This window comes from Mustela lutreola, chromosome 6 (assembly GCF_030435805.1).
Source record: "Mustela lutreola isolate mMusLut2 chromosome 6, mMusLut2.pri, whole genome shotgun sequence".
NCBI lineage: Eukaryota > Metazoa > Chordata > Mammalia > Carnivora > Mustelidae > Mustela > Mustela lutreola.
In genome coordinates this window covers 26,502,201-26,524,692 of record NC_081295.1, presented here as the reverse complement: position 1 = coordinate 26,524,692, position 22,492 = coordinate 26,502,201, and the positions used below count along the sequence as shown (strand labels likewise).

The 22,492-nt window shown below is 36.9% G+C and overlaps 1 protein-coding gene across 2 annotated transcripts in view; it reads left to right on the top strand.

Annotated features, from left to right (window-relative positions):
* The window catches only part of LIN28B (lin-28 homolog B), a 137,741-nt gene extending 118,910 nt beyond the window's left edge, over positions 1-18,831 (top strand). For both annotated transcript variants that reach the window (XM_059176987.1, XM_059176988.1), the window contains one exon: positions 18,444-18,831. In XM_059176987.1, coding sequence (XP_059032970.1) covers positions 18,444-18,813 — 370 coding nt within the window. In that variant the 3' untranslated portion in view covers positions 18,814-18,831. The remainder of the gene's footprint in view (positions 1-18,443) is intronic.
* The last annotated feature ends 3,661 nt before the right edge of the window (positions 18,832-22,492 follow it).

Here is a 22,492-nt window from a genome sequence, read left to right as displayed (position 1 = left end):
TAGACAAGTGTAGATCTTGGTGAATCCAGAAAGGCACAAAGCATAAGGTAGGAAAATAATGGAAAAAAGGGTAGTGAAAAATCCAATAAAGTATCCTGAAGGCCAGATGAAAGAAAAGATTATAGAATATAAGAATAATGAGCAAATTCCCCATACCTAAACTGTATGATACACAGATTAACATCTTTATAATTTTCTTTATCTACAAAGTCTTCTGATACAGTTTATTAAATAAACAGAGTTATTCTGAGATTTGATTTTTAGGGACTACAAAATATAAACCAGAAAAATAGTGAACATTTTAACAGTGACCTATCTACACTAACTGTGTGACATCTGCAACAAAGTAAGTGAATTTCCCAGTATATAAGAGGAGGAGATGGTAAAGGAAATCACAGTGACATAAGGAATCTTAAATGCAGATTAATTATAGAGCATAAATAAATATGCAGAATACCAAGCAAAAAAATACTTTAAGCTTTTCCTGTTACTTATTTTTGCTCTTCTGCCTGCCTCCCCTCATTCATGAGAACTTCAGCTCTTCTACCATTAATTATCTTATTACAACTAGGGTGAAAGTGTTTTGGGAATATAATATCCAAGATAAGGGAAAGAGATCGTAACTACTATTTATATAGAACTCTGTAGTTTGCAAAGCATCTTTAAATATTTATCTCATTCAAGACTAGCAGCAACCACAAGAAGTAAGTGGGAGTTATTATCATTTTTAAAAAAGGATTCCTTGGGGTGCCTGGGTGGCTCAGTGGGTTGGGCCGCTGCCTTCGGCTCAGGTCATGATCTCAGGGTCCTGGGATCGAGCCCCACGTCGGGCTCCTTGCTCGGCAGGGAGCCTGCTTCTCTCTCTCTGCCTGCCTCTCTGTCTACTTGTGATCTCTCTGTCGAATAAATAAATAAATAAATCTTTAAAAAAAAAAAAAAAAAAAAAAAAAAAAAGGATTCCTGGATGATGAAAATTACTTATGGATGAGGAAACCCAGAGAGATTAAATGATTTTCATGGATCATTGGAGCTGTAAGCTGAAATCTTGGGCTCTCCATTACTGGGTTTGTGGTTATGAGCAATGTTATCTATCAACTTCAAAACTCAGTTCTTTCAACTCTAAGGGGAAAGGTTTTAAAAATAGTAAATTATAAAATATATCTAAAATTCTGTTCTGTAATCTTGGTTTTCCATTTTATTTTCCAGGCTACCCAACTCGCTTTCCTAAACATATCCTCTAGTTTTGTATTCGTGCCATTCGTGCCATATATTCTAGCATATTTTCCTTCAGTCTATGTAAACCTCATTTATTTTTTTTAAAGATTTATTTATTTATTTGAGAGAGAGCAAGAAAGAGTGAGTGTAGGGGAGGGAGGAGCAGAGGCCGAGGAAGAGAGAGAATCTTAAACAGACTCCCTGTTGAGTGCAGAGACCAACACAGGACTTGAACTCACAACCCTGAGATCATGACCTGAGCTGAAATCAAAAGTCAGACACTAACCAACTGAGCCACCCAGGTGCCCCAAACCTCAATAATTTTTAATAAATTTTACCTAGCTTGTTGTAACCAGACCAACTCCTTTACAAAACCATTCCTGTTCCCAATGACTGTGATTATGTCTTCTCTTGAAAAGGTACAGCACTTTATTTTACACCATTTATCAAATTCTGTATGTTATTAGCCAGCTGTATGTGAGGAAGAGCAATCATTACTATTTGCCATTTGAGTCCAAGGAACTCTTTCTGGAACACATTTTGAAAGTCATTTTACAAATAATTTACAGATAAAAAATAAAGGGATGTGAAAAATAGCTATATTGGAAATTAATGAGAATTTAAATGTAACCAAAAAAACTTTATTTCATATTTTTCCGGTGTGAAGATATATGTATCCAAAATGGGCATTATCCTTTATATGCGAATAATTGCTCATGGATGGCCTGGAACATACTCATCTTACAAATCTTGCTCCAGATTTTAAATATATTTCTAAGAGAGTCCAGCTTTGTTATTACCTCTGGTTCTTATACTTTTTAAAAAAAGATTTTATTTATTTATTCATGAGAGGCAGAGGCAGAGGGAGAAGCAGGCCCCCGAAGGAGCCGAGAACCTGATGCAGGACTTGATCCCAGGACCCCAAGATCATGACCTGAGCCGAAAGCAGACACTCAACCATCTGAGCCACCAGGCATCCTGGTTCTTACACTTTTATCCACAAAATTCAGTGCTTTGAAAAGTTTCATGGCTCATAGTTTTGTCGAAGATAGGATGGTCAATTTCTTCAGTCTGTAATAGTAAAATACCTTCATACTATTGATTAGAATGATCAGTTCAGTGAACCTTTTGATTTCTGTGCTCTTTCCCTCCTTTCAATAATGCCGTCAGCAGTTGCCCACTTATGAACCATAGCAAGTAAATTTCTTAGTACAAACTTGATAAAAGGTGAAAGAATACGTGTCTTTTTCACAAAAATTTCTGGTCAAAAAAATACTGCATGATGACAGCGTCCTCCCTGTAGGATGACTAACTGGATAACAGATTTCATTGTTGTTCATAGAAACCTATTGTCCACTCATCTGTTTTTCAATTAGAGAAAATATATTTAGGATATTATCTGGTATAATGGCTCATAATCTGAGGTTTAGCTTATATGTAGTTTTACCATCATCATTAGCCTGGAGTACTGCTGTCTATTCTTTTTATATTTGTGTTCTTACTTGTCTAACAATTGCAAAACATCTTCTGTCAATTTTCTTCTCTTTGCCATTATGGACAGGAAACGAAAAATTCTGAATTCTCAATGTTGTTTAATAAAAGGTTGAAAAGAAAAAGACTACGGAAATTCTGTCTCCTGAGTTTGGGCAATGCAATAATGAAGCTGAGGGATGATGGAATGTGATGGTTTATTTCACTATTTAGTCACTCCTCTAGATGATTACATTATTAAAATTTTTTTTCAGTGAAAACCTTATGTTCAAAATGGTTATTTCCCAGTTATCAGAAAATTATTTGATTGTATAATTAATAGAATATTGTGGAGGCAGTGCAGAATCAGTTAAGCTGATTTAAGTTTTGTGCCAACAATTTTGGATTCCAGGATTGCATGAGGCAGTTGAGAGATGCTTTAGATAATCTTGATTCCAAATGAACATGTAATGTTACTGATACTAATGTTATGAAAGTAGAAGAAATTGAGCTGTTGAGGGTAGGTATCGCAAATCCTCTTTCCCTTTTTCTCATCATCTGAGTTCTTCTGGTCTCAGTTGCCTGCCTCTCGGTTTGGAGTGTTCATTTCAATAAGGCTTTTTATGAATGAATTAAGTCCTCCTGACCCTCCTGTCTTTTCCCAACATCCACTTTGCCAACAGCATCGCTAGATAAATTTGGGTCTCTTCTGCCTCCCATTGCTTTGCCCACTACTGGGCTGGCAGATATTTCTTGGAGAAAGTTAAAAACCAGTCTGAGTTGATTACAAGGGTACGGTGATATCAAGATCAGGGAGAGAATTGAGAGAATTCAAGTCCTAGCACCGTCTTACAAGTGAGATGGAAAGTTAGTATTAGAACTAAAAAGAAGGGCCAAAGATTCCTGACCTTTGTTTCAGTGTTTTCCATCATAGTGAGTCGAAAAGTCGGAAAGCTGAGGGGAAAATTCTGTTAAATATGAGACAAGAGAAAAAGCTATTAAGGTGTCACATAGGCCTGTATGGGAAATATTCTTTCTCCTCCACCTCAGCTCTATTGCAGTCTAATTGACAGATGAAATTGTAAAATACAATGTACTTGTGATAACATGGTATATGTATATGCTGTGAAAAGATTCCACACTCTAGTTAACTAGTTAACTAACACATTCATCACCTCACATATTTATCTTTCTTTCTTTTCTTTTTGGCAGAAGACTTAAGTTCTACTCTCTAAGGAAGTGTCAGTTATACAATACGATGTTATCAGCTGTAGTTACCATGTTATTTATACCTGAGATCCTCAGACCTTATTCATCTTACAGGTGAAAATTTGTATACTTTTACCAACCCCTTCCCACTTCTTCCTCCCCAAACCCAGGAACCACTTTTCCACTCTCTGCTTCTGTGACTTTGACTTTTTTTTTTTTTTTTTTTTAGATTCCACACATGTAAAATGATATAATATTTGTCTTTCTACATCTGACTAATTTCTCAGCGTAATGCCTTCAAGATCCATCTATGTAGTCACAAATGGCAGGATTTCCATTTTTATGGCTGAATAATATTCCCTTATGTGTATGTATACCACATTTTCTTTATCCGTTCATTCATCAGTGGACTTTTAGGTCATTCCTAGTCTTGGCTATTGTGAATAATATTTCAGTGAACATGGGGGTGGGGGCAGATATCTCTTTGAGATAGTGATTTTATTTCAGTTGGATATATGCCCAGATCATATGGTATTTCTATTTTTAATTTTTTGAGAAGCCTTCATACTATTTTGTACAGTGGCTGTACCCTTTACAATCCTACCAGCAGTGCACAAGGATTTCCTTTTTTCCACATCTTTGCTGATACTTGCTATCCCTTGTCTTTTTGGTATAGCCATTCTAAGAGGAGTGAGGTGATGTCTCATGGTGGTTTTGATTTGCATTTCCCTGATAATTAGCAATGTTGAGCACCTTTTCAGGTATCTGTTGGCCATTTACATGTCTTTTTTAGAAAAATTAAAATTTTTGTGTTATTTTAACCTCCTTTTCAGTGAAGTTGGAAGTAATTCCCAGGATTATGAAAGAACAAAATATTTCAAGGTATAAAAAAAATAAGATCACTGAGAATAAACGTAGAAACTAGTACGGGTTCAGTAAACCTGAGGATTAAAGTTAGTTGTGCATTTACTTTATTCTAGATTCTACATGCTTAAAGAGTAAGATCCTAACGATATCATAATGAACTTTGCATCTTAACCAGTGGCTTCTGTGGTTAAATATTTACTGTGTCAGAATTAAAGGATAATTTTAAAAAATGGTAACATCTTGACTCTGATACAGATACAAAATGAGCAAATGTTAAAGATTTTATTTAATCCAATGAAATGAGGAAAACAGCTGGAATAACCTGTACAAAGGACAGTCCAAAGAACAGACAGATTTTTAGATCAGGAATATTGAAATCAATATCCAATGAATGAAAAACATGCTTCTTTCAGGATGGGAAAAGTCACTGGAACCTGACAGGACAGAATTTGCCTCTGTATGGTCAAGAACAGCTTTGCATTGCTATCAGTTATTGGCGATTTAAAGAGCTGGAAAATTACTCTGTTAAATCAGAATCAGTTAATCCATAAGTGTGAGCTCTAGATCTAGACAATGCAGTTTCCCACTGAAGTACAGCTTTCCCCCTATAAATGTGTTATATTCAATTAAGTTATAAAAATAGACCATCTAAAGAGAACTTCACATTCAGTGTGATAAATAAGTAGCACTTTTCCATTTGCAGCTACCATATTTTAAAATATTTATTTTTCTGAAATCTGTACATTTTTAAAGTAAAAAGATTAAGTATTAGCCAAATTTACTGCCTTTCATTATATCTGCCATTCTTTTCAATATTATTTTTTGTTAGGAAAACATCAAAAAATCATTCAGTGACTTTGTTTCTTTTGTCTCACTAAAGGAATAAACTAAATTCTTCACACAAACTTATCAGCCAAATTCAGAGTATGACCAGAGGAGGTGAAAATTCCTTTGCTCAGATACTCAGGAGCTTGTCTTGGCTTATGGAGTATGCACAAACAAATCTGTTAATGTGCAGAATCTAGCCCTATTCTTAGCACTTACGAGTACTGGAACATGTGTAAACAATCCTGGCTCTGAGGTGGACCTGTCTGCCCTTCTCATGCCTACCTTCAGTTTTTAACCTCCATCCTTGGCTTGATAGCCATTTCTTTTACAACCATGGCCATGTGTTCACCGGGTCACAGCCTTAAAATGTTCAAATAGGGAAAAAACAAGACTCCTTAAGGGATCCGTGACCAGAGAAAAGATCTGCCAGGGATGCCTTAGCAGCTAAACCCCCAAGCTTTTATTCATGTAAACAGCTGGATAACACGAAGGGCAGCTGCAGCCAGTAAGGAAGGAAAAAAAGAAGTAGCCATGAAGCCAAGAATGCCATCCATGACTTTACCTTAAGCTTTAATTTTCAAGATCAGTCTTATACAGAAAGGACTTGATATCACCATTTAGGGAGGTTATCTAGACATAGTCACAATTTTTCTTCATTCGGTTTTCACCTACCTACCTACGTGGTGAACAATTTAAGAACTGCTGATTCTTGGCAAAAGACAACAAATAGTCACAGAAAGACCAGCTGGGCTAGAGGAGGAGTGGACAGAGGTCATGTACTTCTTATCTGTAGTTTATCATTTTCCTCAGCACTAGCTGATGCTAGAACGGGAGACCAAACTTACTGATCATTAGAAGCCTCTCATTGGTGATTTCAGCAGAATAGTTTTAACTCCAGATTCCTGAATAGCCCTAGAAATGGGGAAGGTTTAGCACAGTCTTCTTTGGCCTCCTGCACACGATTCATCCTGAGGATACATTTTGGGTAGATCGTACTAAGCAACATACTCTAGAACAACAGGCCCTCTATAAATAGGTTTAATGCTACCCATATAAACATTGTCAAAATGGGAAGTTTATACATAGTTCTTACTAATTCAGTAATATAGCGGAAATTCAGTGTTAATTTAGTAATACAACAACTGGAAGGTGTTTAAACCGTCTATCTTCATAGAAACTCAAATACTACCAATATTGACTTGCACCAAAAGTAACTTAGTCATAGTAATATCAACGCTTTCAATAACACATTTGGCTAAATAATAGCTCACTTGGCTAAAATCTTCTAATCTAGCCCTCTTGTTGCCTCCAGCTTGCAAACAACCAGCATATATCTAGAACTATAATCTAACCTTCTCCTGTGCAGGGCATCAATCATACCAGCAAAATTGATTCTTGACTCTGTACATCTTTCTTTCTTTTGAAATTCCTCATGCCTTCTCTTCCTTCTGTGTTTTAACAGCAAGGTGTGATAAGATATGAGACAGTAAATTTTATTCTATAGTCTTTGTTTATAAACCTAAGGTGTTTTTTATAATGTATTTAAATTCTTTCACATATTGTTTTGACGTTTATGTCCATTTCTCTAGATAACAAATTGTTTCACACATCAAGTAGTCATGATGAAACTACTCTTTTAAAATTGCTTGTGCTTTAATAGATTAAAAAAAAAGTCAACATATATCTAAAGAGAGAGCTATCACTTTAGAATGACTTGTAAAATAACATAAAAATAGGGCTGGTTTACATTGCAAAAGAAAGAAATCATGTGATGACCAAGAGAAAAAAAAATTTATCAAAGTTGACCCGAAAGCAGTAGTGGAATTGCATTTCTTCCGCCTGTACCAAGGCTTAACCTACAGCCAAAGTCGTCCCTCTGTCACTGGTGATGTGAAATGGTCTAGGGAAACGCAGTTAGCCCTGGGGGTTTAAAATTTTCAGCAAGACTGCTAAAATAGATAATTGAACCATTTTCAGGTTGCATATTATAATCTGATTCTCCCATTTAAGCAGACACCTAGTTTTAACCATTTCTAGTTAAATATTGACTGTCTTTCCTTTCCTTTATATTTGATACCAGCAGTAACCTAAAAATACTCTCTACCTAAAAGCCACTGTGACAAATATGGTAGATCAACTGAACTTGGTTCCAACAAGGATACATTTAAATACACAGTTTGGATGGCTACACACTACTACTGTAGGACAGCTTGTGGCGCATGCTTGTGTGTGTGTGTGTGTGTGTGTGTGTATACACATGTATGAGAGAGAGAGATAGATGACTTGAGCTGGACACTCCTCCTTAGTTGTGTTGGATCATAAAAGCCATGCTGGCAGAATGTCCACTGCCTGTGAGATTGGGTCCAATTTCATAACAAACTGGTTTTTCTTCCAAGACATTGGAAAGCATTGAGTTATCTGTGTTTAAGTACGTCTTTCTCCTTGTTTTTTCAACTTTGCCGTTAGACAGAACTGATTACCTGGCTGGAATGTTGTTTGTTACCTACAAGGGAGATAACGTTTTTATCTGAAATACAGATTTAGCTTCTGACCTAGAATTCATTATTATGCTCTTTCTTAAGCTATGGTACAAAGTAGCAGACTCTGAACAAATGATTATTGTTCCGTGGGATCGCCACAAGATCTACCAGGTACTTCTACCCATAGTGGAATGAAATACCAAAATGTCTGGCTTATAATTATACCTGATTGAAGTGCCCTTCCATGAGAAAGGCTCCCTTTGTCCCTGTTTCTTCAGTGATTTCTCTCTCCTTCCGTGTCCTCTTCTCTTAAAACCGCTATGTGTTTCATCCCTGCTTTGCTGGAAACCCAGCACTGCCGTTCGTTACATGCCTGCCCCCCCACATTTTCCATCTTCCTGTTTTGTTATCATAAGATGATGAAAGGTTTGCAAATAGAACTATTACAATATTTTAACTGGTTTTCAAGATACTTTGGTGCATTTTTGGCTGGCATTATGATACAGATGACAGGCCATGGCATTTATCAGAGAGACTGTCCCAAAACTAATAAACATAAGATGGTTCGGAAAGCAGTCAGAAGACATTAAGGAACATAAAATATGTAAATACATAAGTCTTACCATTCAGCTCTCTATTTACATACATTCCATTACTGTCTACTGCCAAGTTGTACTTATATTTTTTACTATGTTGGAAATAATTTTCTCCAAAATGCTAAGGGCATTTTTAAATTTTCTTCTTGTTTCCAGTCTTAGTTGTAAGACATCTAAATATCATTGAATGTTCATTACTGTTGATACAATTTTCTGAAAAATTTTTATAATCTTACCCCTAGTGCTCTGAAATATAAATAAAATATTTCTTATGTTGATTTTTTTTTTATTTTTATTTTTTTTATTTTTTTTTTTTTAAAGATTTTATTTATTTATTTGACAGAGAGAAATCACAAGTAGATAGAGAAGCAGGCAGAGAGAGAGAGGGGGAAGCAGGCTCCCTGCTGAGCAGAGAGCCCGATGCGGGACTCGATCCCAGGACCCTGAGATCATGACCTGAGCCGAAGGCAGCGGCTTAACCCACTGAGCCACCCAGGCGCCCCGATTTTTTTTTTAAATTAATCGGTTGCCCTGGGAAATTGATCTCCTTTTCATTCTGGAAAATTGGATCCTTTAGTATGGATTTTCTTTTTAACATTATTTTTCAGATAATTTTCTCCCTGCACATAGTAGATATCTTAAGTGCTTTTTTTGTTTTTCCTTTCAATTTATGACAATGATTACATGGGTATTAGAAGCATTTGAATTCACTGATACAAGGTATGTAGACAACTTCCCATCATAGAACCAGATGATGAAAGAGGATAGAACAATAGTTGGTAAGTAAAAAATACCCTCTGAACTCAGTGCATACCCCAGATCAGTTTAGTTAAATGGTCTGAACACTAAAGTTTGGAGGAGACCTAGAGTGTTTATTTGCACTGCCAACAATTTTTTTTTTTAAGTTTACTTATTTTTTGTAGTAATCTCTACACGCAACTTAGGACTCCAACCTACAACCCCTAGATCAAGAGTCACATGCTCTTCCGACTGAGCCAGCCAGGTGCCCCTACACTACCAGCAGTTTTCAAGTTTAGAATTCACATTAGTTCATTGCCACAACAGACTGACCCTTACTCTGACTAGAACTAGACAATACAGAGCCATCCAGACATCTGCCATTAATTTTGCACCAGAAAGAACTGAATGGCAATTATACTAACTGAATTTTGCTTTTTAAAAAACTATATTGAAAACCTACCCTGAAGATAGTCTAACTAAGCCAGTTTTCTTTCAACCATCTATTCTGTACTTTCCCTTTCTCTGAGGAAGACAGAGTGAGCAGTAGTTACTTTATCCATGCACTCTTTCAGGTGAAATGCAGTTTAAATATTTGAGCTTTTAAAAATGCCATGGCTAATAGATTTTTATAAAAAGCAAAGATCTTGGTTTTATATTTATATTCATAAGGAAGTAATTTTATGTAATAGCCAACAAAACTTGGTCATAGAAATGTTTGCAGGAGTCTTATCTATACTAAATTTATATGCTTTTGAGAATTATTTTAGATGCAAGCAACAGAAGATAGAGACTTGAGTTATAGGAAATCAATAAATGTTAATTGGTAATGATGGTAAAGTTAAGAGAAAGTAGCAATTGATGAAGAGCTGTAAATTATCACCTATTTGATGACATGGGTTCTTACACATTGAATCCGTCCTTGGCTGATGAATTCAGAATTGAATAATGGTCTCAGAAGCAGAGAAACTACATCTAAAGCTCAACACAGTAGTTCTTTGCACTGGTTTACTTCCACAATTAGCAGGGATCAGTGATGGTAAAAGGTGATGGGCTTTTGTGTTCCCACAACTGGAGATTTTAGGGAATCATTTTTCATTCCCAGTAAGGAAATAAAATACATACACACTTTTTTCTTTCTTCCTTTCCTTCCTTCCTCCTTTCTGAGGCATCCGTGATCTGTTGAAACAGTTGAAATTCTTTTTTTTTTTTTTAATTTTTTATTTTTTATAAACATATATTTTTATCCCCAGGGGTACAGGTCTGTGAATCACCAGGTTTGAAATTCTTTTTTGAACCACATTCCATAATGGTTGGGATTATGAGTGACCTCCTTGTACGGTTGTCAGTGCTAAGAAGCTGCTCACTACCACTGGGGAAGTTTTCAAAAAGTATTCAGACGTGGGCCTCCATCTTCTAAATTTTAATTTAATTGGTGTGGAGTAGCATCTCGGTATAAGTATTTTTTAAAAGCTTTCAAGATGTTTCTAGAACTGCTGGTCTACAAGTTCACCATCCAGTGACAAACAGTAATAATGGTTGAATTTCAAAATGGAGGTGGAGCTATTGAATTGCTCTTTTTCTAATTACACGAACAACATATAAATTCTTACCTGTTATTTAAAAAAGAAACTCAGGATGCCTGGGTGGCTCAGTCAGTGAAGCGTCAGATTCTTGGTATGGGCACAGGGCATGATGTCAGGGTTGTGAGATCGAGCCCCGTGTCAGGCTTCCCACTGGGCATGGAGCCTACTTAAGATTCTCCTTATCCCTCTCCTTCTGTCCCTCGCCACCACGCATACTCCCTTTCTCTCTCTAAAAATAAAAATAAAGACATAAATAATAAAAAATAAATAAAAAGGAAACTCTACAAAAATTAGAGAGTAAACATGAAAGTCCTCCTTCACGTTATACCTCTCTTCCCCTCAGATGTAACCCCTTTGAGTTTACCGCTTATCCTTCCAGGGGTTTTTCATGCATTTGAAAAAATGCGTACTATTACCTAGAAGCATATACAGTTTTTGAAACATAAGTTAGTATTATACTATATGTGTTATCCTGTGGTTTGCCTTTTTTACTTAATTTATTTTGGAGATCTTTTCATTTGGATACATACAGATCTAAAAAACTGTTCTTTTACTTCATTTCTTTCAATATCTGCAGCATTTCTTGATATACGTGGGCTCTCATTTCCACACATTTGTAGCTCAGTGGTGAAGAACGTCAGTTCTGGAGCAGATCATCCAATTTTGATCACAAGCATTTATTATTATTGTTAGTATTACTATTGTCATTCGATTTTTCTATTTTTTACTGATACGGGCAACACTATTTCTAATGTAATAGTGTATCTCTACAGGCAGATTTTTGGAGTTGGTGTTGTTGGGTGGGAGAGTATGTACCATATTTTTATTTTTAAAATATATGTACTATATAATACTTATTTTATTTTTAAAATATATGTACTATATAATACTTATTTTATTTTATTTTTAAAATATATGTGCCATAGAATATTTTTAAATATACTGTCAAATCGCCCTGGAAAACATGGCATCTCAATTTACATTCACTCCAACCAGTAGAATCTCATTGTAGTATTTATTTCAAGGCCTAAATAAATCATTCACATCATAATATGTCTTCATGGGCTAACTAAAATGTCAGAGTTCTTTATTTTGACTGGCATTTTATTGAGCTAGTTTGATAGCTCTGATTATAACATGTCATCCTGCAGTTCTGACTTACAGACTTAAACATATATGATTAAGGAAAATGGGAAAATTATTTACTAATTTTTAGACAAAAATTTTCCACCTATGGTACAAGAGGAATAGAAATAAAACTGGGCATTGGCATTGAAAACTCTGTACTAGATTAGTCCCAACCTTCATGGCATAGATGGGATCATTCAGTGAGAGACACTCATCTCCTCCTCAGCAGTGAGCCACATCTTGGGAAATAATCTGTTGCAAATCTGTATGTGTGTGTTGCTGTTTTAAATTTAAGACTCTATTTTTTAGACTTACATGTAATAAAATTTACATCTATTGTTAGGTATAATTTTTCATATAATGAAAATTCAAGGAAAGGGTGCCTGGATGGCCAGTGGGTTAAAGCCTCTGCCTTAGGCTCAAGGTCATGATCCCGCATTGGGCTCTCTGCTCAGCAGGAAGCTTGCTTCCCTCTCTCTCTGCTTGCCTCTCTGCCTACTGTCCAAAAAAAAAAAAAAAAAAAAAAAAAAAAAAAAATCTTTAAAGAAAATGCAGGGGAAATTATTTTCAATTAAAATTTCCTTCTTTGTAAACTCAAGTTTTAGTTGTTTCATCAACACAAAGGAGATATTATAGTACCTACTATATAGGGTTTGGTGGGGAAAAGTAAATTATATAACACATTAGAAACCTTCTATACAGTGTCTGGAACATAGTAAGCTTTTAATAAATTAAACTTCTTATTATTTCTTTTTTTTGTAAGATTTTATTTATTTGTCAGAGAGAGAGGGAGAGAGAGTGAACACAGGCAGACGCAGAGGGAGAAGCAGACTCCCTGCCGAGCAAGGAGCCCGATGTGGGACTCGATCCCAGGACGCTGGGATTATGACCTGAGCGGAAGGCAGCTGCTAAACCAACTGAGCCACCCAGGCGTCCCAACTTCTTATTATTTCTATTATTATTTTAATTCTGCTAACAATATGTTCAGCCCTACTCTATAACTCATTTTATTTTTCACATGAGTTAAGGTAATTTAGGGGGATACTGGCTTCATACAGATACACATACTTTTTTTTGGTGTTAAATATGTATTTGTTCCATAAGAAACTTTTAAAAAAAAATATTTTATATATTTATTTGACAGAGAGAGACGCAGCACAAGAGGGAACACAAGCATAGGAAGTCAGAGAGGGAGAAGCAGGCTTCCCACTGAGCAGGGAACCCTGGCCAGACTCAGTCCCAGGACCCTGGGATCATGACCTGAGCCAAAGGCCGACACTTAATGACTAAGCCCTCCAGGTGCCCCAACTTTTTAAGTCATAAATCACCACTAGCCAGTATTTTTAAAAACTCAATGTTTTTACCACCGTACTTAAGAAAAATATATAAAAATTAATCTTACTAAAATGTTTATTGCTGAGTTGGCTTACAGTTTCAAGAGATGATATAAGAAGAATGAGATACAAGGAACAGATTCATGTAAAGAATAGGTTGCTTTGATAGAGATCTGAAAATGTGTGCATTATTGAAAGGCTTTTCCAACTCTGGATTTATCCAAGTTTTCTAACTCTCCTCTTGGTATGTGGGGGCAGATCCTGTGAAGTGAATAAACTATACCCAGGTGTAAATTTAGAATGTATGGACACTATCAAAAGGAAATGGGGCCTTCTGGAAGAATCTGTGACCCTCAGGAGGTACGGGGTGGGCAAATTGCTTCCATCAAAAGCTTCTCTGGATCTGTTCCTTTTCTTTAGCTCTCTTAGGTTCTTTGATAGCATTTCTGCCATCCACCTCCTCCCACTCCCACACTGGCATCTCACACTCCCAGGTGGCTGGGTTGATTGGCAGACAATTGAATTAGATAACAAGTGTCAGTCATATTAAAATCCAAAACTACACTGGAGGGCCTGGGTGGCTCCGTCGGTTAAGCATCCGATTCCTGGTTTTGGCTCAGGTCATGATCCGAGGGTCATAAGATCGGGCCCCCTTGGGGCTCTGCATTCATCAGGGAGTCTGCTTATGGATTCTCTCCTCCTTCCGCGGTCCCTCTCCCCACTCGCCCTCTCTCACACCCTCGCTCTAAAATAAATAAATCTTTAAAAATAAAATGAAAAAACTGTAGTCATGAATGTCGTTAGTATCATTTCCGGATTTTAGTTGGACTGTATCAAGATTGATAAACAATCTCTTCAAAGAGTCAGTTATTCTTTCTCCAAATTGGTTTCCGGAATTCTTTCCAATCTGTGACTTTTCTGTCCTCCCGCTTGGAAACTTTATTGATTGTTTTTCACATCTTTCTTTTCCATGGATTTTTATGTCCTCTTTTCCATTTTCTCTCCTCGATACTACTGGACTCACTGTTGTCTCAGTATTTGTTTGTTCTTGAGACGCTTCCAGATCTCTGTATCTTTGTCCTTAATGCCCCTTCAAGCCCCCCAGAATGTAGATTTAATTTTCCATATAAATGCTTACAAAGTTAACACTTCCAAATACTTAGAAGTGCCTATCTTCTGCTATTCCCATTACACTTTTAGATAGGGAAAGCTGGCTCTCCATGAAGTATCATCCCTCTCCCCAAGTTATTATCACTTTTGAGATCCAGGCAGAACATACAATTGATTAATTATTTCATCTAAATCATTGAGGTATCATTTAAAAAATTAACATCCGTATTCTAACCTAGTGGTTTTCAATTGAGCTCAGTTCTAATCCTTGTTACTATTATCATTTGAAAACATAAATTAGTTGTTCTGCAGCGTGGACCTCAAAAATGAGAATTTTTCTTTTTTTTTTTTTTTTTTTAAAGATTATTTATTTATTTATTTGACAGAGAGAGAGATCACAAGTAGGCAGAGAGGCAGGCAGAGAGAGAGAGGAGGAAGCAGGCTCCCTGCTGAGCAGAGAGCCCGATGCGGGACTCGATCCCAGGACCCTGAGATCATGACCTGAGCCGAAGGCAGCGGCTTTACTCACTGAGCCACCCAGGCGCCCCAAAAATGAGAATTTTTCAAAGGGTCATAGCAGATCTGAATTCTGATTTCAGGATGAGAATTTTCATTTTTGTTTTGGAATCCTCAGAACTTTGCATATGTTTGATTAACTTATTAAGTAATGTCATTGTTTGGGCTTAGTTTGTTAAGACCCCCCCTAATTACTTATTTCATAACATAATTATATAGTTCTCAAGCCCTAAATATTTGCTTTTATTTATTTTGCTATTTTGGATGCTTCTATCCTACTATATCTATTGTTGGCATTGTTTAATTTAAAAATGTTCATCTTATTTTGATAATTTTTTAAAAAATAGGCTCCATTTTTATTGTTATTTTCCATCTTCAAAAGCATTTTAAATAAGAAGTAATATCTGTAGAATGTGCTAACTCATTAGAATTAAAGTATTTATAATTTTACAAAGAACTTATTAAGTTCTGAGACTAATCTAAACATTTTTATTTTACTTTATGTTCAATAGGTAAAATATCCTTTGTGCTATTGGTTCATCGTTTTATAAAATACTATGTATGATTTTACTTTTTATTGTTGGGTATAGGAATGTATAATGAAGTATGATTATGGTTTTTTTCATGTGTAGTCTTTTGCTTGTGAGTCTGGGTCCTTATATTTCTTAAGCATGTAACTATACAAGGGCACACATGCCATTTTTATGCTCACATCAGATGTTAAAATTCATTCAAATTAACAAAAGCCAGCTGATTGGGAGAGGTGTGGACACTGAAACAAGTACCACGTAGAGCTTGTACGGGGTGTGTGGTGTGGTATCATTTGTTGGCTGAAAGGTAGCTGAACATTTCCATTTTGGTATCAGTCCTTGGAGAAGGACAGGGCTTCATAATGGAGTGTGATCTGCACTCTTAGTAAGTGTGATTGACGCTGAATGATTAAATAGAAGAGGGGAATAAATACCACTCCTCTGCTTTTAAGACTGAGCACATATCCACTGAATGCAAATCTTTTCAGTGTGGAAGACAGTCTGGCCTCATGATAACACATATCTGAGAAGCTAGGAAAGTGAATGAATGGAGTAGATCAAGATGCAAGGAAACAAAACATTATACAGTATCCTTTAAAATGATGTTTTAACCCCAAATGTAATGGTAAATGCACATACAGAATATGATGGAAGGCCCCATTTGTAAAAGTGGAATCCTGACATGAGGCCCTTGGTAAATTGAGTAGGCAGAACGGATCCCTGCATCGGGTAACGCTGCACACACCACAGTGATGGATGAAATTGATGTGTCCGCAGGAGAGCCTGTTCTATTACTGAAGGCTTTAACCTATTTTCTCCTCTTCAACAATGAGCTCCTGAGTGGATGTTATCCTTAAGGAAGTGAATTAAATTCAAAAGGAGACATTTTGTAGATGTGCAAATTTAATTTAAGAATTCACTTAATCCATGGTAGAGGAAAACTGTGTGGGAAAACATTATTGAGAAGTAATATGGTTATATTTTTCAAAGATGCCATTTTTGAGGGTGTTATTTGGGGGACCCGAATTTCAACCCTTCATTGGTAATTTTTATTCTTGAATTTTGCACGATCTCTTAGAACACATGGCTGAAACAGTGTTGAATCTGGATTGTAATATTATTTTATTAAGGTATATAATTGTATAATAAATAATCAGAAAAAGTGGATTTTCAGTTCTTCCCTTAAATTTTAAAAAATATGATGCATTCCTTTTCCTTGGAATAAATATTTGTTAATCATTACAAAGAACAAAAGCCCATGTTGTGAATCTGTTATTCTAATATCTGTAAGGTAATATTGGTAACTGAAGAAATAGGCCATAGGTACCCTAATTTCTGCCTGGTAAAAACTAAACAAAACACATAACAACAAAATACTCTTCATACGTTGACCCAGAAAACAGAATACTAATTGTCCTACATATACTGCTCGGTTGGTTAGTAGTTTAGTCATTTGTCTTTGAAATATATGGTAGTATATGTTGTTAAACTTGCTGTTCTCTCCCTCTCTCTCACACATACATACATAATTACAATTAATTTTTGTTATTATTTTGTCTGTGCTTCGTATTAAGAATTACAGATTCTTAATACGAAGAATTATTTTAAATGTATTTGGAAATAAATTTAAAACAGAAAACTCTTAAAAATTTTCATTTGGAGACAAAACAAGCACATTCTATAGTCAACAAGTAGATTAAAAACCTTTGTAAGTATACAATATTATTTTCTCCGCTTGTTTTGAATGTAAAATTTTCAAAGAAAATCTAACTAAATTTGAGCAAATATATCTCCCAATTAATTTACTTGTTCAGCTTTTAGAAACAAAGTCAGATTTTCAGACATCTCACACAAAGCCATGCCCCCAGTCTGCATTGAAATACTAATTAAGGGTAGATTTAGGTTTATTTCAATTGAAAAGAAGTTACCTGAAAGGAAAACTAATTTCTTACAGAGGGAAAAGAAAATAAATTCTTCCCAGAATTTAGCTTTTATAGCTTCCTCTGATTCAAATTACTTGGTAATTTTCCAGATATCACTCACCATAGACATCTGACTTCTTATATATCAAATTTCCCTTGATAAAATTCTTTCAGTTCATCTGGTTTCCACAGTCAACATAGTTAACACGCAAAGAACTGTTAAAAAAATGAAATTTAATTTGGTCTATAATTTTCTCAATTGCGGAGTGCATTCCCAGTGTGTATTTCTATGTCACAACAGCTTTGTTTTTTTAAAGGGCTTCTTTTTAAAGCGAGCTGGTGGTTTTTTGTTGAACATTGGCTGCCCTCTAGTGGACTACACTGTTCTCTTAAAAGAACCTGTCAAGTCTTTAAAAAAAGTCATTTCTCTACGGAAGTGACTAGTGTTTCATGTTTTAGTACTCGTTTTTCATGGACTGTTGCGTTTAGCACAAATAGCTTTATAACTTCGTGAGAGCATTTTGGTGAGATGGTCTTGGAAGCACACAGCATTTCAGGGACGCCTGGGTGGCTCAGTGGGTTAAGCGTCTGCCTTCAGCTTGGGTCATGGTCCCAGAGTCCTGGGATGGGTCCCACACTGGGCTCCTTGCTCGGTGGGAAGCCTGCTTCTCCCTCTGCCTGCTGCTCCCCCTGCTTGTGCAGTGTCTCTCTCTCTCTCTCTCTCTGTCTTTCGGATAAATAAATAAAATCCTTTTTAAAAACAGCATTACATACTTAAATAGCATTACATACTTATTAAGAAGGCACATTAAAACGGGCTGACCTCATCGACAGTTTTTTTTTTTTTTAATCTGTAACACATTTTATGACACTTGCTCCCCGCTGCTGAGACGTTTCCGCTGTTCTTGTTGCAGATGCTACAACTGTGGTGGCCTTGATCATCATGCTAAGGAATGTAGTCTACCTCCTCAGCCAAAGAAGTGCCATTACTGTCAGAGCATCGCACACATGGTGGCCAACTGCCCACACAAGACTGTGGCGCAGCCGCCCGCCAGTTCTCAGGGAAGACAGGAAGCAGAAGCACAGCCATGCACTTCGACTTTTCCTCGAGAGCTGGGGGGAGGGCACGGCTGCACGTCCCCGCCGTTTCCTCAGGAGGCCAGGTTCGAGATCTCAGAATGGCCAGGCAGGTCCTCTCAAGAAGCTTCCTCGGCGAAGTCCTCTGCAGCGCCGGAAGAACCAAGCAAAAAGGGGCCTTCTGTTCAAAAAAGGAAAAAGACATAGTGCTTCTTCCTAAGTGTATCATTTTCTTTCCCCGGTTGGGAAGTCTACCTCATATAAGTACAGGGGAGCAGTATTTCACAGCAGCAGCTGACTTGGGATTTTTAACTACTGTTGAGGAACTGTGAATTTTTTTAAACAGACAAATCACTCTAAGCAAATTACATTTGAGCAGGGTGTCATGTTTTATGTTATTCAGAGAATGAAATACTATGTATATCTGTATGTGCATGTATGAGAGGGAGAGAGCCTGAGTGTGTGTGTGTGTGTGTGTGTGTGTGTAGGAGGCATCGATACAGGAATGTGGACACGTATATAAAGCAGATTTGTCTTTATGTATGTGCGTCTCTAGATAGAAGCACACACCCTCCCTCACGGAATTGGACAGCCCCGAGAATCGAAAACCCGTAGGAAGCATTTTAGATGGTTTCAAAGCTAACCTCTGGAGGTTTTTTTTTTTTTTTTTTTTTTTCTTCTTGAAATACCACTCCCTTTATATGACATTAAAATAAAAACATGACTGTTACCTTTTGTGTGAACCAAAGGCTACTTCAGATCTCAGAGCTGCCAATCATATGGTACTAAAGGTTTTATGTCATCAGTTTTCCCAAGTTTGGGATTGCCTCTTTTTCTTGTTATCTATAGAGAATTTTCTCCCTACCCGCACCCCCTTTGAAGGCAGTACCTTAACTCCACATGCCTCTGACTGCCATAAGCTTTTTGGAATCTGGGATACAGAGCTCCAGAAAAGACAATGAATGTGTAATTTCCGTGCCGATATTTCCATGTTTTTAATTCAAGCATTTTGATTATGAGTTAGACGCCTATTCAGAAAAATGAAGGGGGAGGGCAATGTAGTAACGTAGTGACTTGATTGTTTTCAGTGGTATTTTGATGCCAGCTCATTATAATCTTTTATGTGTTGTGAAGTTTTGAAGGGGTTGTGGCAACAGCAGCTTCCCTTGACGAAGTCAGTCCAAACCACCACTTCGAGCAGGGGTCTCCTTGTTTACTACTGAAGACTTTGGAGGAAAGCTCCAGTCATTGGTGTAATTTTTTTTTTTTTGTGGCTGTTTTTTTTTACCCCCCCTCCCCCAAGAGAGTTATCTGACTTGTTTCTAAAACAAAACAGCACAGGTGAGAATAAAATACCGGGGTTGAGAATGAACATTTAAGTGGGTGTTCATAATTGCCCAATACGTTTGCCCTGGGAAGGATATTGAAAAGTGCAGCATTTGGTGGCAGGCAGCTGGAGTGATGGGCCTGGGGCCGAGGGGCTGGGCCTCTCCCACCACAAGCGACAAGAATTTCGTACATTAAAATGAATTTGACAGAGGTTCCCTTCATTACTCATGCTGAAGTAACCGAAACGGTGCATTCAGGGTGGACATTCAGTAATGGAGATAGAGACGCTTCTCAGGTTGGTCCTCAATTATGTGAGTCAGCTGGCCTGGGACCAGTCCTCATATTGGTCCCTTTAGGTTTCAGTCATTTAAAAAAATTAAAAAAATGTTGGTGTCCTCCTGGTTCTAGATGTTATGGGTAAATTTCTGAAACATCTCCAAGAAGGTACCGATTAATAATATAATGCTTAACATTGGCAATAGACAACATTGTGTGTGAGCCTGTTGGTGTAAGCTCAGATAATCAGAAGAAGACAAGAGCATGAGTCAAATGAGATCCATTCTGCCAAGCAGCTTCTGCTCCTTCCCCAACTTGTCCTGCCCTGAGGGTCTTAGGCAGTTCCTGCGGTTTGAGCAGGGCCCCATCAGGAGCAAACGCCTCCGGCTGGGCCGCCAGCCCTTTACCTATCAGCTTGAATTCTGGGACAGTGTTTGTGAGACTCTTCCACGGTGTATTCTGGAATATCCACGTGCTGTGATGCAAAGCTTACCTTTGACGATATTGAATGTGATAAATAGCTATAGAGAAGTACTTCCTTGCCTTATGTGAGGATTGTAAGCTTATTTAAATTATGTAGACAAATCAAAGTGGCATTGCTTAATTTTTAGCAGGCAAAATAAGCAGGTTTAATGGTAAAAATGTAAAACATAATAAGTCACTTTGAAAATTCAAACCAAAGTTCCTTGACCTTATAGACATAGGAAGTTATGGACTTGAGAATTGGACATTCCCTGTTTACATATAAAAAGTTCAGAGCTAAGATCTTGGTTAAAAAAAGAAAGAAAGAAAAGCATTTTATAACTGGACCTTATGGGTGCAATTTAAAATCATTTTAAGCATCTTACCAGACTGAACCAAGAGCACATACCAAACCTATCTTATTATTAAAAGCTGGGGTTTATTTTTTATATAAAAATACTATCACTATTACATAACATACTCAGGACAAAGAACTTTGCTCAGGGAACATACCATATAATGTTGTTGTTTCTTTTCAGAATAGTCTACAGTCCCGCTTACTCAAAACAAACCAAATAACTTAGACCTTTGTATAAGTATTATGAACTGATGTTAGTCATAACTACCTCTGAGTTTGATCACAGTTTCCAAATATCAGATATCTGTTTTCCTATTTTTATTTCCTGTGAAAAGTATGCTAAAGCAAAATTCCCAAGCTTCTTGCATATGTGAATATCACTGATGTGAGCACATGTCCATTTACATGGGTGAAATATTCTGTTTACAGCAAAAGGCTACCTCATAGTTGATGCATAGCTCACCTTTGTGCTGCTCCAGCCGTACAGGGGCTGATAATCCTCTGGTACAGAACCTTTTAATCTGTAGATAGCAATTCACCTTTTAATTGTAGATAGCAATTCACAACTCTATGTTTCTAACAAACACTTGTGAATGAGGACACATCTCATTTAGTTAGCAAAGTCTCCAAGCATTTCTTTAAAGTTATCAGGTATTTAATTTAAAGACTTATGGGCACCCTTCCACTTAAGCAAAACAAAACACAGAGGCAATCTTGGAAATAGCTGCTCTGCCCAGAGGTGAAGGGCAGGAAGGGGTAGCAGAAGAATAAGTTGGTGTATGAGTGTATTCATGCTGGGCAAAAGTATAAAGGATGCCAATCTCCATTTGTGTGTTCGTGCTGCCCTGAGGCCAAGCATAGTTCAGCATTATTGCCCTAGGCACATAACGAACTAGCACTGGCTTGCCAAGGAGTGAACATAGAGTAAATGTGCAATGCCATTTCTAGCTACGGAGGAGAAGGGTCTGTGTGAAGCATCAGTTTATGGAGGTTACTAATGGGATGGGCAGGAGGTGTGTGAACTAGTTGCTCCTTGATCTCAACCCCATGTCAACACAAGTGTAATTCCTAAGAAAGATGCTCTGCCGGACTCTTAGCCCTGGGAGCTATTCATCAATACATGGCAGATTATAGTAGAAACCTTTTTATACTTGCATTTCTAGTATTTACTCGAAGACTTTGGATGTATTTTTACAACTAAAACATTTTAAAAGATTTTTACCTGCTTATAACTTGGAAGTTTGGTGTGCAATGTAGGGAAAAAGATCAAGAAACATCACGGTATTAACATCGATCCATCTATAAACATAGGATGTTTTAATGCCAATATTTTAAGATATTCTGGCCCAGTTTTATTTTGCACCAGTGTGGCCCCAAGTTACTGCTAGTTGTATTTAGTTTGTGAATAGAAGCCCATAAGTGTTAATAGACTTTGTAACATTCACTGTAAGATGAATTATA